The sequence below is a fragment of the Bufo gargarizans genome, chromosome 11, assembly GCF_014858855.1.
Source record: "Bufo gargarizans isolate SCDJY-AF-19 chromosome 11, ASM1485885v1, whole genome shotgun sequence".
NCBI classification, from domain to species: Eukaryota; Metazoa; Chordata; class Amphibia; order Anura; family Bufonidae; genus Bufo; species Bufo gargarizans.
The window spans coordinates 37,689,926-37,705,866 of NC_058090.1; the positions used below are offsets into that span (position 1 = coordinate 37,689,926).

Sequence of the window (15,941 nt, forward strand, 5' to 3'; positions counted from 1 at the left end):
AGGAGGCTGCGATAGCGCCGCCGCCTTCCCCATCATTGTACCCCTCAGAGGCTGCATTCATACGTAATGGCGGCATCTGAGAGTAAAAACAGTGTAAAATTAATAGAAAAAAAATGAAATCTTATATATCGCCCCAATTTGCGTGCAATGCCCCGGCCGCCACCATCTTGCTTGAAGGACTGGCGCGAAATCTCGTGCGGCCCAAGATGGGGTCATTCCGTCATAATAGAAGTTTATAGGCTGCAAAGCGGATCCGTCCGGTTTCCGTTATGCAGGCCATAGACTTCTAGAGGCATTCCGTTATGCATTCCGTCATAGAATTGTGTTATGGTCCGTGGTAACGGAATCCATAACGCAATTCTGCTTTTACCACCAAACAAAGCGTGAAGGAATATCATAACATGAAATTCGCTCATCTCTAGTCGCCACGCACAGGATTTCGGCCGAGATCTTCAATAAAAATGGCGGCGGTCGACCCATCGCGAGCAAATGGAGGAGGTGAGTATGATTTTTTTTTTAAATTTTACGCTATTTCAGGTTAAATTGATTTGCTACTACGAAGCATGAGGAAATTCGGCTTTGGGGCAAATCAAATTTATCCTGAAATCCGGATCGAATTCCACTTCGCTAGATTTGATTTTCTCATCTATAATGTCTACCCAACACTTATGTTTCATGAGATGTTCTCCTTTCTCCATCCAGTTGAGCGGTAGGAGTCACTAATGAAGGACCTGAAAGGGTAGAGTATGACACAAGGATGGCTGGCGCCATAACCGGCAATCCACCGCCAGCTATAGGGCATATTAAGACCAGTGTCTAAAACGCCAGTCCTAATAAATATGCCCCATAGAGTTAGACCATAATACAAGGGCAGATGTACCATAGAGGCATCCAATGGGTTGCGATAGGGCCCCTAGCAAGAGGGGAACCATTGCAGATTGGTCTTGATGGTGACGAGAACCAGCACAGGGACACGACCTCTATAGATCTTGCCAAGTAAAGGCCCCACATGGGCCAATTTTGCAAGCGATTGAAGGAAGTTTTCCTTCATGATAATCACCTGCTCGAGGAGACTTTCACAGTATGGGGAGTAGCAATCGTTATTGCCATCACTTGTCCTCATACAGAATCATTGTTCACCAGCTGCAGAGTCCTATTTAGATGGCACATTCTTCTGCCGGCAAATGAGGATATAAGCCGACGAACTAGAGTAATCAGCGGCAACTTTACACCACCAGATAATCGCTAATGAGTGTTCCTGTGAACGCTTGTTAGCGATTATCTGGCAGATTCTCTGCATTGTAAAGGGCCTTTAAGAAAACATTCAAGTCATGAGAATTCGATAGGTGACCAAAGACCCCTTCTAGCACAGGTGGTCCTCAAGTAGTGGACCACAGTCTAAATCCGAGCAGGAAAGGTTCGCTGTCCAAACCTTGTAGACCAGTCGGCATACATGCACTAGAGAATGGCAGGTCCATCAGGCCCTGAACTACCATCGGGGACTAGCACACTAAGGCCTTGATTTATGATGACTTGACTCCAGAATTCTGGCTTTAAAAAGTAGCAAAATGGGGGCCTTTACGACTTTTTGGACTTGCATTTTTACACCATTCACTCCAGTTTAAAAATATGGGTGGGAAAGTGGGCCTGGTTAGCTATCTTGATAAGTTTCACTCCAGATTTATCAATGAGACTTTTTTTTTTTTTTTTAAGTTGCAAAAAAACCATTGCAATCTCACTCCAGTAAGAGGGTGGAGTAGGAAAACTGGTGAAGCTTTTCTAGATAAAAGTGTTAAGTTTAAGAATTAAAAAATTTATCCTACAACATTTGATTAATGTGGTATAATCTACTCCAACGCAGAATGAGTTCCCCAGTGTGTGAGTTGATGCCTCGGAGTGGTGATCTAAATTGGGGTCTGAATGAATTTCTAGGATAGTCTGGGATCTGATTTAATTTTAGGGTTCTGGTGCGGTGTCTTTATTTAGGGACATTTCTGGCGTCTAAATGTATTTTTAGCCATCTGGCTTGTCGTCTGAATGGGTTTTGGGGCCTGGTCTGGTGTCAAAAATGAATTTAGGGGTTCAAGGTTGTGTGGGTCTAGTTTAGCTTTCCCACTGACAGATGATAGGGGAACCTGAACATGTGGCCGTACCCTATAACGCCACTTTTCTAGTGGGTGGTGTGAAGCAGCTCCTGAAAAGAGCCTAATTTTTTATTTTTATTATACAGTCTGAATCTTTTATCTATGTAAATGCCACGGTGGGGCCATCAACAGTCTTCTCCAGTTCTGGCATAAAGATTTTTTCCCCAGGAGTGGGTGGTGGATTATAAAACTGATGTCAATTTTTTGTATCTCTAAATGAGTTACAGAGCCTACAACAGATGCCCCAAATACCATACATGTGTGCCAGGCCCAGCCAGAAGTCAACCAGAGTGATGAACATGGTTAGACACCAGAGCCAAATTAAGAGCGAGAAGGAGAAGTTGTATCTGAACTTATATGACTGAACCAGAGGGCGAACCAGCACCAGGTCCCATAAATAACCAAAGAAGTAGAGATTGTCAAAACCCATGTCAGGAAATCTTACCTGTTCTCTCTTGCGGTTTTTTTCTAGCATCTGCATATTTTGCAAATGCTGCCTCCTTGCCGAAGAGTTTTTGACAGTCACGACTTTTATTCCTAGCTCCTGTTTTGAGAAGAAACGGAGATAAAGGCATTTACTGCACTTTTACATGTATCCCATCGGTTGCTTAATTGGCGAACCAAAGTCCCTCACCCCCACTACCCACACAGCCTCAGCGAGGAGGAGTTTATGGAGTGGTAGTCGTTGTGTGTATGTTGATTGTTGCTCCATACTATCTATGGGAGTTATAGAATCCCTTAGCAGTTAGCAGATTTTGGGCCTTGGTTCATAAGTGCAGTACCTTCTTGTCTACTTTCCGTCTTGGGTGTCTGGGAGGGAACAAGGACCTTTAAGTTGTTGAGCCTTGATTAGTATTGTAGATGCACTCTAACTTTCTAATATATTGTCTGTTACTGACCATCCATTTTGATATCTCTGTGTTTCGAATGTCTATTTGTATAAAAAACAAGTAGACAAACCAACCATCCTGCAACTTTGATCAAAAACATCAGTACTGTTAACAAAAAAGTCAAACCAAGTCTACCGCCCTAGAAGCTCATATGTTTTTGTTTCACCACAGAATTTCTTCAATACTTTCATGGCTACAAACATATCAGCTTGTTTTTAAAATTGGTCTAGCTGGAGCTGAATCGTAGTAATTTGCCGATCACTCCAGAAACAGTCTCATTCCTTGTGTCTGTTCTTACAGATTATTATACTTTTTGTACAGTGTGTAGCTTTACATAAGTGTAACCTTGCTCCATAGCTAGCTGCCACCATTCAACTGATGTTCCTGTCTAATAAGGCCTAATGTCTCACCCAAAGCTAATCAGTAAATTTTACATCATCAGTGCAAAACACGGAGAAATATATATTTTTTTACACCTGGGGCAAGTCAGGTCTGCTGTCACATAACCAATATGGCGACTTTTACAACATCCACCGCGCAGCCAGCCAGGTGGAGCGCCGGCAGTGATTTGTAACCACTATGAATTTTAATAGTAATTGTATAATGATATTTTGAGAAAAAAAACTGAACTTAACAGCAGTCTCGAGGCACTAAATGCAAGATCTGTATATACTAACACTACATTTTATGTGATAAACATGAGGTTCTTGGCAAATATATTTAAATAAAAAAATATTTGTGCCCACCCACAACGGCAAGATGACCTCAATCTAAACAGGAACCTATTCTAATACTTACAGTTGCAAGAAAAAGTATGTGAACCCTTTGGAATGATATGGATTTCTGCACAAATTGGTCATAAAATGTGATCTGATCTTCATCTAAGTCACAACAATAGACAATCACAGTCTGCTTAAACTAATAACACACAAAGAATTAAATGTTACCATGTTTTTATTGAACACACCATGTGAACATTCACAGTGCAGGTGGAAAAAGTATGTGAACCCTTGGATTTAATAACTGGTTGAACCTCATTTGGCAGCAATAACTTCAACCAAATGTTCCCTGTAGTTGCAGATCAGACGTGCACAACGGTCAGGAGTAATTCTTGACCATTCCTCTTTACAGAACTGTTTCAGTTCAGCAATATTCTTGGGATGTCTGGTGTGAATCGCTTTCTTGAGGTCATGCCACAGCATCTCAATCGGGTTGAGGTCAGGACTCTGGGCCACTCCAGAAGGCGTATTTTCTTCTGTTTAAGCCATTCTGTTGTTGATTTACTTCTATGCTTTGGGTCGTTGTCCTGTTGCAACAACCATCTCCTGTTGAGCTTCAGCTGGTGGACAGATGGCCTTAAGTTCTCCTGCAAAATGTCTTGATAAACTTGGGAATTTATTTTCCCTTCGATGATAGCAATCCGTCCAGGCCCTGACTCTGCAAAGCAGCCCCAAACCATGATGCCCCCACCGCCATACTTCACAGTTGTGGTGAGGTTTTGATGTTGATGTGCTGTGCCTCTTTTTCTCCACACATAGTGTTGTGTGTTTCTTCCAAACAACTCAACTTTGGTTTCATCTGTCCACAGAATATTTTGCCAGTACTGCTGTGGAGCATCCAGGTGCTCTTGTGCAAACTGTAAACGTGCAGCAATGGTTTTTTTGGACAGCAGTGGCTTCCTCTATGGTATCCTCCCATGAAATCCATTCTTGTTTAGTGTTTTACGTATCGTAGATTTGCTAACAGGGAAGTTAGCATATGCTAGAGACTTTTGTAAGTCTTTAGCTGACACTCTAGGATTCTTCTTCACCTCATTGAGCAGTCTGCGCTGTGCTCTTGCAGTCATCTTTACAGGACGCCCACTCCTAGGGAGGGTAGCAGCAGTGCTGAACTTTCTCCATTTATAGACAATTTGTCTTACCGTGGACTGATGAACAGCAAGGCTTTTGGAGATACTTTTATAACCCTTTCCAGCTTTATGCAAGTCAACAATTCTTAATTGTAGGTCTTCTGAGAGCTCTTTTGTGCGAGGCATCATTCACATCAGGCAATGCTTCTTGTGAAAAGCAAACCCAGAACTGGTGTGTGTTTTTATAGGGCAGGGCAGCTGTAACCAACACCTCCAATCTCATCTCATTGATTGGACTCCAGTTGGCTGACACCTCACTCCAATTAGCTCTTGGAGATGTCATTAGTCTAGGGGTTCACATACTTTTTCCACCTACACTGTGAAGGTTTACATGGTGTGTTCAATAAAAACATGGTAACATTTAATTCTTTGTGTGTTATTAGTTAAGCAGACTGTGATTGTCTATTGTTGTGACTTAGATGAAGATCAGAGCACATTTTTGACCAATTTGTTCACATACTTTTTCTTGCAACTGTATTTCTATGCCAGTGGACATCTAAGTTCAGGAGAGCAGATCTCACATATATCCAACACATATCTTTTTTTTTTCAGCAATGCGGGCACATATGAACATGGGACCAACACCTTCAGCTGCCCAAGGCACATGTAACAGGTCTCTGTTGACAGATGCCCTGTAATACCTATCTCTATGCCAGTGGAAGTTGAAATTCAGGAGAGCAGATCCCATATATGTATACTATGTTGTTAAAATTATCAGACATCCAGTGTACACAGGATAGAGCTCTGTCAGAAGTATATGTAACCCCCAAATTTTTTTTTGATGGGTAGAGCCGAGTCCTGACTTTTTTTTTACATTGATTTTATCGGATAATTTACTTTAAAAGATTTAGCAGCCATGAATATTACATTACAGATATGTAATGTGCGGATCTGTACTGCCTCCATAGACTGGGTCCATACTGCATCTTCTTGTGCTTCTGCCTTTTAGAGAAAGCACCATATGGCGGAACGCGGAGCTGAGTAACATGTAACCGTTCGGTCTCCACGTGTCACTAGACCGGGTGTGGGCACACAGGGCAGCTATGCCAATGTGAGAGTACCCACCTCCTCCTTTTTTGCAGCAGTAGCTTCTTGCTTAGTGATCATCCTCTCAGCAGCTGATATTGAAGGCAGAACGGCTGGTTCTAGTTTCTGCAATAGTTTGAGATAAGAAAATGGGCGATTGAAGCAGATACTGTATGTAAAATAAACATTGAGAAGAGGTGTCCATAAAGAAGACCCCCCTAAAGTTGATCTTCAGCTCTACTTACTAATGAAGGGATGTGACAATTTTCATAGAACGGCTCTGCGCCATTGACCTGTTTCTTTTCCTGGATATGTATGAGTAGGTCAGTGGTGCTCCTACTGCTGGGACCCCTACTGATCACCAGAACAGTAGGTCAAGCCTGCTCGCTACCACTCCATTCGTCTCTATGGGACTGCCGGAGATCGCCCAGTACAGCGCTTAACCCATAGAGATGAATGCCCAACCTGCTGATCTATTCATTTCAGGGGGGGTCCGGTGGGGTATGGGGCCCCTGTTCTTGAGATAGGGCTATGTTATGGTGAATGCAAGTATTTATCAATACAAACACATCAGGAAAGGTGACAAGTCCTCTTGAGGCCTCATGCACGCAGCCGTTGCCTGTATTGTGACCCGCAAACAGAGAGTCCGAAATATGCGGGCACCGGCCGTGTGCTCCCCGCCTCATGGATGCGAACCCATTCACTTGACTTGGGTGCACAATCCGGAGCTGCTGTGCGGAACGGAGGCACTGAACCCCACGGAAGCTCTACGGAGTTTTTCTGTGGCGTTTCTGTCCGTGCCTCCGCACCGCAAAAAAATTGAACTTTTTTACAGTGCGGACGGATCACAGACCCATTCAAGTTGAATGGCTCTGGATCCGTCGCGGCTGTCGCACAGATGGGGCCCGTACATTGGGGACTGCAAATTGCGGTCCCCAATACACGTAACAGCCACACAACGGCCGCGTGCAAGAGGCCTTAAAGGGATTATCCAGGAATTTGATATTGATCATAGTCGGCGGTCTGACTTCTGCCAAACCGCTAACTGTTTGAAGAGACCACAGTGCTCTGTGAACGCTTAGGCCAGTGACGTCAACATACATCGGTCTCATGGCCTAGACGCAGCTCTGTCCCATTCAAGGGGCTGAACTGCAATTCTAAACGCAGCCACTATACAATAGACGGTAAGCTGCGAGGAGGGGGCGGCGCTCGCTGGCGCTCCGGTGAGTGTCACAGCGTCTTCAAACAGCTGATCAGTTGGGGGTGCAGGGATTGACAATCTCGAGAATAGGCCGTCACTATCAAGTTTCTGGATAACCCCTAAAAAATGTTTTGTTCAAGAGTAGTTAAAGGGGTTGGCCACTCTGCATGTATTTTCAGCAACTGTGTGGGAGGCAGGGAAAAAATACATTTCCTAATATATGTCTTTAAGAAGATATGCCTATTTTTTAAACAATCTGAAGCCACACCTCCTGAGCCTCGTTCTGATGTGCAGACAGTCCGTCCATAGCTGCACGAGACATGGAGAAGATCCGTCCATTGGCTGCTGTGTAAATGCGCATGCCCAGTCAGCCCCTGCCACAGGCGAGCTCCCTGCTCCTACTCTGTGTCAGACTTCTGAGATTCCCGATCCCCCCCTCCCCCTGCAGCCCTCAATGTGCCCTCTTATTTTATTCTCAGCTAAACTCCAGACACAAAACGGACTAAGGGGTTAAACTCCTATCAAGAAACAGACCTTCAGACGTCAATGAGTCACTCACGTGACTGAATGGGCAGCGGGAAATGAAGTGTCGGAAGATGGAGAGATCAGGCTGTTTGCAGAGCAGGTCACCACTGATAGAGGGGGGGAGAGTGTCTGTCAGTGCTGGAGGTACATGTGCTGTGGACGTGCTGAGAGGAGGGGGATCGAGAACTGTCTGCTGAGGTGGGGTGTTCTGTCAGAAAACCTCAGATTCCCTTATCCTGGCATTGTAATATGGGGGGGGGGGGGACTGTGTAATATTGTGTGCAGGAGGGGGCTGAGTGATATTGTATTGGGGGGGACTGTGTGATATTGTGTGCAGGAGGGGGCTGAGTGATATTGTATTGGGGGGGACTGTGTGATATTGTATGGGGGGACTGTGTAATATTGTATGGGGGGAGACTGTGTAATATTGTATGGGGGGACTGTGTAATATTGTGAGCAGGGGGCTTCGTAATATTGTATGGGGGAGACTGTAATATTGTATGGGGGAGACTGTGTAATATTGTATGGGGGAGACTGTGTAATATTGTATGGGGGAGACTGTGTAATATTGTATGGGGGAGACTGTGTAATATTGTATGGGGGAGACTGTAATATTGTATGGGGGAGACTGTGTAATATTGTATGGGGGGGGACTGTGTAATATTGTATGGGGGGGACTGTGTAATATTGTATGGGGGGGGGACTGTGTAATATTGTATGGGGGACTGTGTAATATTGTGAGCAGGGGGCTTCGTAATATTGTATGGGGGAGACTGTGTAATATTGTAGGGGGGAGACTGTGTAATATTGTATGGGGGAGACTGTGTAATATTGTATGGGGGAGACTGTGTAATATTGTATGGGGGAGACTGTGTAATATTGTATGGGGGAGACTGTGTAATATTGTATGGGGGAGACTGTGTAATATTGTATGGGGGAGACTGTAATATTGTATGGGGGAGACTGTGTAATATTGTATGGGGGGGACTGTGTAATATTGTATGGGGGGGACTGTGTAATATTGTATGGGGGGGGACTGTGTAATATTGTATGGGGGACTGTGTAATATTGTATGGGGGGACTGTGTAATATTGTGAGCAGGGGGCTTCGTAATATTGTATGGGGGAGACTGTAATATTGTGAGCAGGGGGGCTTAGTAATTTTGTGAGCAGGGGGGCTTAGTAATTTTGTGAGTAGGGGGGCTTAGTAATTTTGTGAGCAGGGGGGCTTAGTAATTTTGTGAGCAGGGGGGCTTAGTAATTTTGTGAGCAGGGGGGCTTAGTAATATTGTGAGCAGGGGGGCTTAGGCTAGTTTCACACTAGCGTTCGTCGGTCCGCTCGTGAGCTCCGTTTGAAGGGGCTCACAAGCGGACCCGAACGCTTCCGTCCAGCCCCAATGCATTCTGAGTGGACGCGGATCCGCTCAGAATGCATCAGTCTGGCAGCGTTCAGCCTCCTCTCCGCTCAGCAGGCGGACACCTGAACGCTGCTTGCAGCGTTCGGGTGTCCGCCTGGCCGTGCGGATCCGTCCAGACTTACAATGTAAGTCAATGGGGACGGATCCGTTTGAAGATGCCACAATATGGCTCAATCTTCAAGCGGATCCGTCCCCCATTGACTTTCAATGTAAAAGTCTGGACGGATCCGCTCAGGCTAATTTCACACTTAGCTTTTTTTTGCCAATATAATGCAGACGGATCCGTTCTGAACGGAGCCTCCGTCTGCATTATTATGATCGGATCCGTTCAGATTGGATCCGATCGAACGCTAGTGTGAAAGTAGCCTAAGGCCTCATGCACACGACCGTTGTGTGCATCCGTGGCCGTTGTGCCGTTTTCCGTTTTTTTTTCGCGGACCCATTGACTTTTAATGGGTCCGTGGAAAAATCGGAAAATGCACCGTTTTGCAGCCGAGGCCGTGATCCGTGTATCCTGTCCGTCAAAAAAATAGGACCTGTCCTATTTTTTTGACGGACAACGGTTCACGGACCCATTCAAGTCAATGGGTCCGTGAAAGAACACGGATGCACACAAGATTGGCATCCGTGTCCGTGATCCGTGGCCGTAGGTTGCTTTCATACAGACGGATCCGAAGATCCGTCTGCATAAAAGCTTTTTCTGATCTAAGTTTTCACTTCGTGAAAACTCATTTCCGACAGTATATTCTAACACAGAAGCGTTCCCATGGTGATGGGGACGCTTCTAGTTAGAATACACTGCAAACTTTGTACAAGACTGCCCCCTGCTGCCTGGCAGCACCCGATCTCTTACGAAGGGGTTAATTGTACTATCATATCCCCCTGTAAGAGATCAGGGCTGCCAGGCAGCAGGGGGCAGACCCCCCCCCCTCCCCAGTTTGAATATCGTTGGTGGCACAGGGTGCCTCCACCATCGCCCCCCCCCTCCCTCCCTCTATTGTATTAAATCGTTGGTGGCACAGTGTGCCAACCACCATCGGCCCCCCTCCCTCCCTCTATTGTATTAAATCGTTGGTGGCACAGTGTGCCAACCACCATCGCCCCCCCCCCCCCCTCCCTCTATAGCAGTAACATTGGTGGCAGTGTGCGGTCTCAACAGTAGAAGATTCATACTTACCTGCTTGCTGCTGCGATGTCTGTGAACGGCCGGGAGCTCCTCCTACTGGTAAGTGACAGTTCTTTAGCAATGCGCCGCACAGACCTTTCACTTACCAGTAGGAGGAGCTCCCGGCCGGACACAGACATCGCAGCAGCAAACAGGTAAGTATGAATCTTCTACTGTTGAGACCGCACACTGCCACCAATGTTACTGCTATAGAGGGAGGGGGGGGGGGCGATGGTGGTTGGCACACTGTGCCACCAACGATTTAATACAATAGAGGGAGGGAGGGGGGGGCGATGGTGGGGGCACACTGTGCCACCAACGATATTCAAACTGGGGAGGGGGGGGGGCTGCCCCCTGCTGCCTGGCAGCCCTGATCTCTTACAGGGGAATATGATAGTACAATTAACCCCTTTAGGTGCCGCACCTAAAGGGGTTAATTGTGCTATCATATCCCCCAGTAAGAGATCGGGTGCTGCCAGGCAGCAGGGGGCAGTCTTGTACAAAGTTTGTAGTGTATTCTAACCTGAAGCGTCCCCATCACCATGGGAACGCCTCTGTGTTAGAATATACTGTCGGATCTGAGGTTCACGAAGTAGCTCATATCCGACAGTATATTCTAACATAGAGGCGTTCCCATGGTGATGGGGACGCTTCAAGTTAAAATATACCATCGGATTGGAGAAAACTCCAATCCGATGGTATAAAAGAACTCCAGACTTTACATTGAAAGTCAATGGGGACGGATCCGTTTGAAATGGCACCATATTGTGTCAACATCAAACGGATCCGTCCCCATTGACTTGCATTGTAATTCAGGACGGATCCGTTTGGCTCCGCACGGCAAGGCGGACACCAAAACGACTTTTTTTTCATGTCCGTGGATCCTCCAAAAATCAAGGAAGACCCACGGACGAAAAAACGGTCACGGATCACGGACCCACGGACCCCGTTTTTGCGGGCCGTGAAAAAAAACTGTCGTGTGCATGAGGCCTTAGTAATATTGTGAGCAGGGGGCTGAGTAATATTGTATGGGGGGACGACTGTGTAATATTGTGTGCAGGGGGGCCGAGTAATATTGTATGGGGGGGGACTGTGTGATTTTGTATGCAGAGCGGGGGTTCAGTGTGATTTTGTATGCAGAGGGGGGGTTCAGTGTGATTTTGTATGCAGAGGGGGGGTGCAGTGTGATTTTGTATGCAGAGGGGGGGGTGCAGTGTGATTTTGTATGCAGAGGGGGGGTGCAGTGTGATTTTGTATGCGGGGGGGGGGTGCAGTGTGATTTTGTATGCAGAGGGGGGGGTGCAGTGTGATTTTGTATGCGGGGGGGGGGGGGTTCAGTGTGATTTTGTATGCAGAGGGGGGGGGGTGCAGTGTGATTTTGTATGCGGGGGGGGGGGGGGTTCAGTGTGATTTTGTATGCAGAGGGGGGGGTTCAGTGTGATTTTGTATGCAGAGGGGGGGTGCAGTGTGATTTTTGTATGCGGGGGGGGGGGGGGGGTTCAGTGTGATTTTGTATGCAGAGGGGGGGTGCAGTGTGATTTTGTATGCAGAGGGGGGGTTCAGTGTGATTTTGTATGCAGAGGGGGGGTGCAGTGTGATTTTGTATGCAGAGGGGGGGTGCAGTGTGATTTTTATTTTTTTGTATGCAGAGGGGGGGGGGGGTGCAGTGTGATTTTTGTATGCAGAGGGGGGGTGCAGTGTGATTTTTTTTTTTTTTTTTTGGTATGCAGAGGGGTGGTGCAGTGTGATTTTGTATGCAGAGGGGGGTGCAGTGTGATTTTATTTTCGGGCTGCTATCTGGTTGTATGTGACATCTTTTACTGAATAGAACAGGTTTTCTGTATGTTCTCCGCACCCGATATTTATTCTTATATATTTTCTACTGTACAAGTCAAAGTAAAAGCTGCCTGTTTCACTGTTTTTAATAAAAACTTATTGTTGAAACAAAAAAAATGTATTCTATATATTTTTGTTCATTCATTTATTTTTTTTTTTTTTCCAGTTCTTCTGTGTTCTAGGCGCTTGTAGCTGTGCATAGAGACGGACGCAGTGTTGAGCGAAGCGAGCTTCAGATGCTTTATCCTAAGTTTCCTCGTTCAAAACGTCGGTGTAATACTGTACAGTGATTTGTCTCCGTACAGTATTAGAATGTATGGGCTCCGAGGAGCCAAAGTAAGTTATTCACGAAGTTGCGAGAGACTTTATTGAATAACTCAGGTAGTTGATTTTTAAAGTGGAAAAACACTTTAAAACTAGAAACTGAACTCTGTTTCGGTCCCGTCTAGTATCTCTGAACCGAAGCAGAGTTTAGTTTCAAGTTTTAAAGTGTTTTTCCACTTTAAAAATCAACTACCTGAGTTATTCAATAAAGTCTCTCGCAACTTCGTGAATAACTTACTTTGGCTCCTCGGAGCCCATACATTCTAATACTGTACGGAGACTAATCACTGTACAGTATTTCTCCTAAGTTTAGAACTAAGCGACTTCGGATGAAGCCTCCAACGCTCACTGCCCTCGACACCAACAATGGCCTAACGGATGCGCACATTACACCGCCCTGCGGATCATTGAGGAGCAGCGTTTACTGCTACAAGGGGACTCCCTGTACAATGTTTTAACCCCTTCCTGACCACCCAAGGTAAATATACCTTGGTGGGTGGTTATTTAAATATGGCGGCTGATCGCGAGCACCATAGCTGCTGTGTGCTGTTTTAACCCCTTAACCCCTTAGGGACCCATGACGTATCGGTACGGCATGTTTCCCGAATCCTTAAGGACCCATGACGTACCGGTACGTCATGGCTTTAATTCGCGATTCCGGCGCCGCGGGGGTTAATCGGAACGGGATGCCGGCTGAAATCATTCAGCCGGCATCCCGTAACAACGCAGGGGGGGGTCATTTGACCCCCCCCGTATAGACGATCGCAGAAAACCGCAGGTCCATTCAGACCTGCGGTTTTCTGCGTTTCCGGTCCATTCGGGTGTGCTGTGACCCGATGAACCGGAAAAAGACTGCGATCGGTGGCGTAATTTTACACCACCAATCGCAGTCCGAGGATTTGAGGAGGCGGTGCTGGCCCTGGTGCTGAACACTGCTGTCCAGGGTGCTGATTGGTGCAGGGGAGAGAGGCGCGAGATTCAAACTTCCTGCGCTCCTCTCTCCCCTCCTCTTCCTGTCCAGCACCCTGACCGTGCAGCATCGTCCAGCACCAGCTCCTGTGTCCCCCTAATCGGCATCCATCACCCTCCTGCACCCATCGCCACTCAGGTAGGTTAGGGTCAGTGAGGGAGAGGCACCATTAGGAAGGGAAAGAAGGGAAAAGTTAGTTAGGAAAAAAAAAAAAAAAAAGAACTTTTACACAAAACTTTTTTGATCCATCTATCAGACCCCAGAGCCCCCCTGCCACTTGCCCCCCCCTACCAGCCCCCCACCACCAGCCCCCCCACCCATCCCCCCACCAGCCCCCCCAGCCTCCCCCCCCCTCACCACTAGCCCCCTTACCACCACTTTTTTTTATTTTTCTGCGTTCGCTGACTGGTCGGCACTTTAGCGTCCGTCCACTGTTAGCGCATCGCCCTGCCCCACCGCTGATCAGCGTTGTACCGCTGATCAGCAACTTTGAACTTTTTTTTTTTTTTTCCTAACACTTGCCCCTTTATTTTCCTTTTTTTAGTACGCGAACACCCGTTGCCCCCACACACACGCACATATAATAAAGGTTTCCACACACGCACACCTACACGCACACACACCCATGGCCCGCCGGGTGTTCTCGGCCGAGGAGGCATACGCCCAGATTGCCTCCGACTCCGAGAGCCCCAGTGAGGATGAGGATGACCCCACATTCCTTCTGTCATCCGCATCCTCCTCATCATCATCGGATGACGATGAGCCACCAAGGCGGCGGAGACGCCGCCAGGCGGAGCCAGGGGCCACACATGCTAGGGATCCTGTGGCCCACCCTAGTACGAGCCGCCCTGGGGTTCGTACTGGTTTCCCGGCCCACCAAATAAGTTCACCGGAGCCCCCTGCCGATGAACTTAGCTGGTGTCCCCCAGTGGACTTTGAGCCTGAGATTCCGGATTTCGCTGGCAATCCTGGAATCCAGATTCCCACAGTGGGGTTTACTGAAATAGACTTTTTTAGTTTTTTTTTCAGTAACCCACTGGTGAATTTGATGGTGGAGCAGACGAATCTGTACGCCCAACAGTTCGTCGCTCAAAACCCAGGCTCATTTTTGGCTAGACCCGGTGGCTGGACGCCGGTCAGTGCAGCCGAAATGAGGACATTTTGGGGCCTCGTGCTGCATATGGGTCTAGTCCAAAAACCCAGTGTCAGGCAATACTGGAGTGGGGACGTCCTATACCAGACCCCACTGTACAGTATGGTCATGACACGTCCCCGGTTTGAGGCCATCCGGAAATGTCTGCATTATTCCGATAATGCAGCATGTCCACCCCGAGGTGATCCTGCCTATGACCGGCTGTATAAGATACGGCCGGTCATCGATCACTTTGGGGCCACATTTCAGCAGGCCTACGTACCTGGAAGGGAGGTCGCGGTTGATGAGTCTCTCGTTGCGTTCAAGGGGAGACTCAGTTTCCGCCAATACATTCCCACAAAGCGGGCGAGGTATGGCGTGAAGCTATACAAAATTTGTGAGAGTACCTCAGGGTACACTTACAAATTTCGTGTGTACGAGGGGCGAGATTCCCGTATTCAACCCCCAGAATGTCCCCCCACTCTGGGTGTTAGCGGGAAACTCGTGTGGGACCTTATGCACCCACTGCTGGATAAGGGTTACCACTTGTACGTGGATAACTTTTATACCAGCATTCCCTTGTTCAGGTCCCTTGCCGCCAGATCCACGTTCGCTTGTGGGACCGTGCGGAAAAATCAGCGCGGCCTCCCTGCCCACCCCCTCCAGGTACCTATCCCCAGGGGTGAGACCCGTGCACTTACCAGTGGAAACCTGTTGCTGGTCAGGTATAAGGACAAGAGGGATGTCCTTATGCTGTCCACAATCCACGGTAACAGCACCACCCCAGTCCCTGTGCGAGGTACCGCGGCAACGGTCCTCAAGCCCGATTGTATCGTCGACTACAATCGGTATATGGGAGGAGTTGATCTCTCTGATCAAGTCCTCACGCCATATAATGCCATGCGCAAAACCCGGGCATGGTACAAAAAAGTTACGGTCTACATGGTGCAGGTTGCCATGTACAACTCTTTTGTACTATCCCGAAGCGCTGGCAGCACAGGGACATTCCTCCAATTCTATGAGGCAGTCCTCAAAGACCTGATCTTTTCGGACCGGGAAAGAGCAGGCCGGAGTACCTCGGGAACTGGAGGCGCCCGGATCGTCCCTGGCCAACACTTTCCAGGTGTGGTCCCCCATACTGGAAAGAAGGGACGAACCCAAAAAAGATGCAGAGTGTGTCACAAGAGGGGGATACGGAAGGACACCACCACTCAATGTGACACGTGCCCCGATCATCCGGGCCTCTGCGTTATCGATTGCTTCAGGGAGTATCACACTTCCATGGAGTACTAAATTTTTATAATCCCCAACAGTCCACTAGAGAACATAAAACACTATGGCTCTTAGACTTTGGAGACACAGAAACAATTTTTTTTCCCCAAAAAAATATTAGTTTTAGAGC

General features: G+C 47.4%; 1 protein-coding gene across 2 annotated transcripts in view; it reads right to left on the reverse strand.

The window, feature by feature from the left end:
* CCDC198 (coiled-coil domain containing 198) overlaps positions 1–15,941 on the reverse strand; it is a 37,672-nt gene that overhangs the window by 991 nt on the left and 20,740 nt on the right. The window contains exons 3-4 of one of the 2 annotated variants that reach the window (XM_044272703.1): positions 6,009–6,095; positions 2,590–2,688 (exon numbers count right to left, since the gene is read on the reverse strand). In XM_044272703.1, the coding sequence (XP_044128638.1) occupies positions 2,590–2,688; positions 6,009–6,095 (186 nt within the window). The remainder of the gene's footprint in view (positions 1–2,589; positions 2,689–6,008; positions 6,096–15,941) is intronic. The other variant, XM_044272704.1, reaches the window with a different exon arrangement.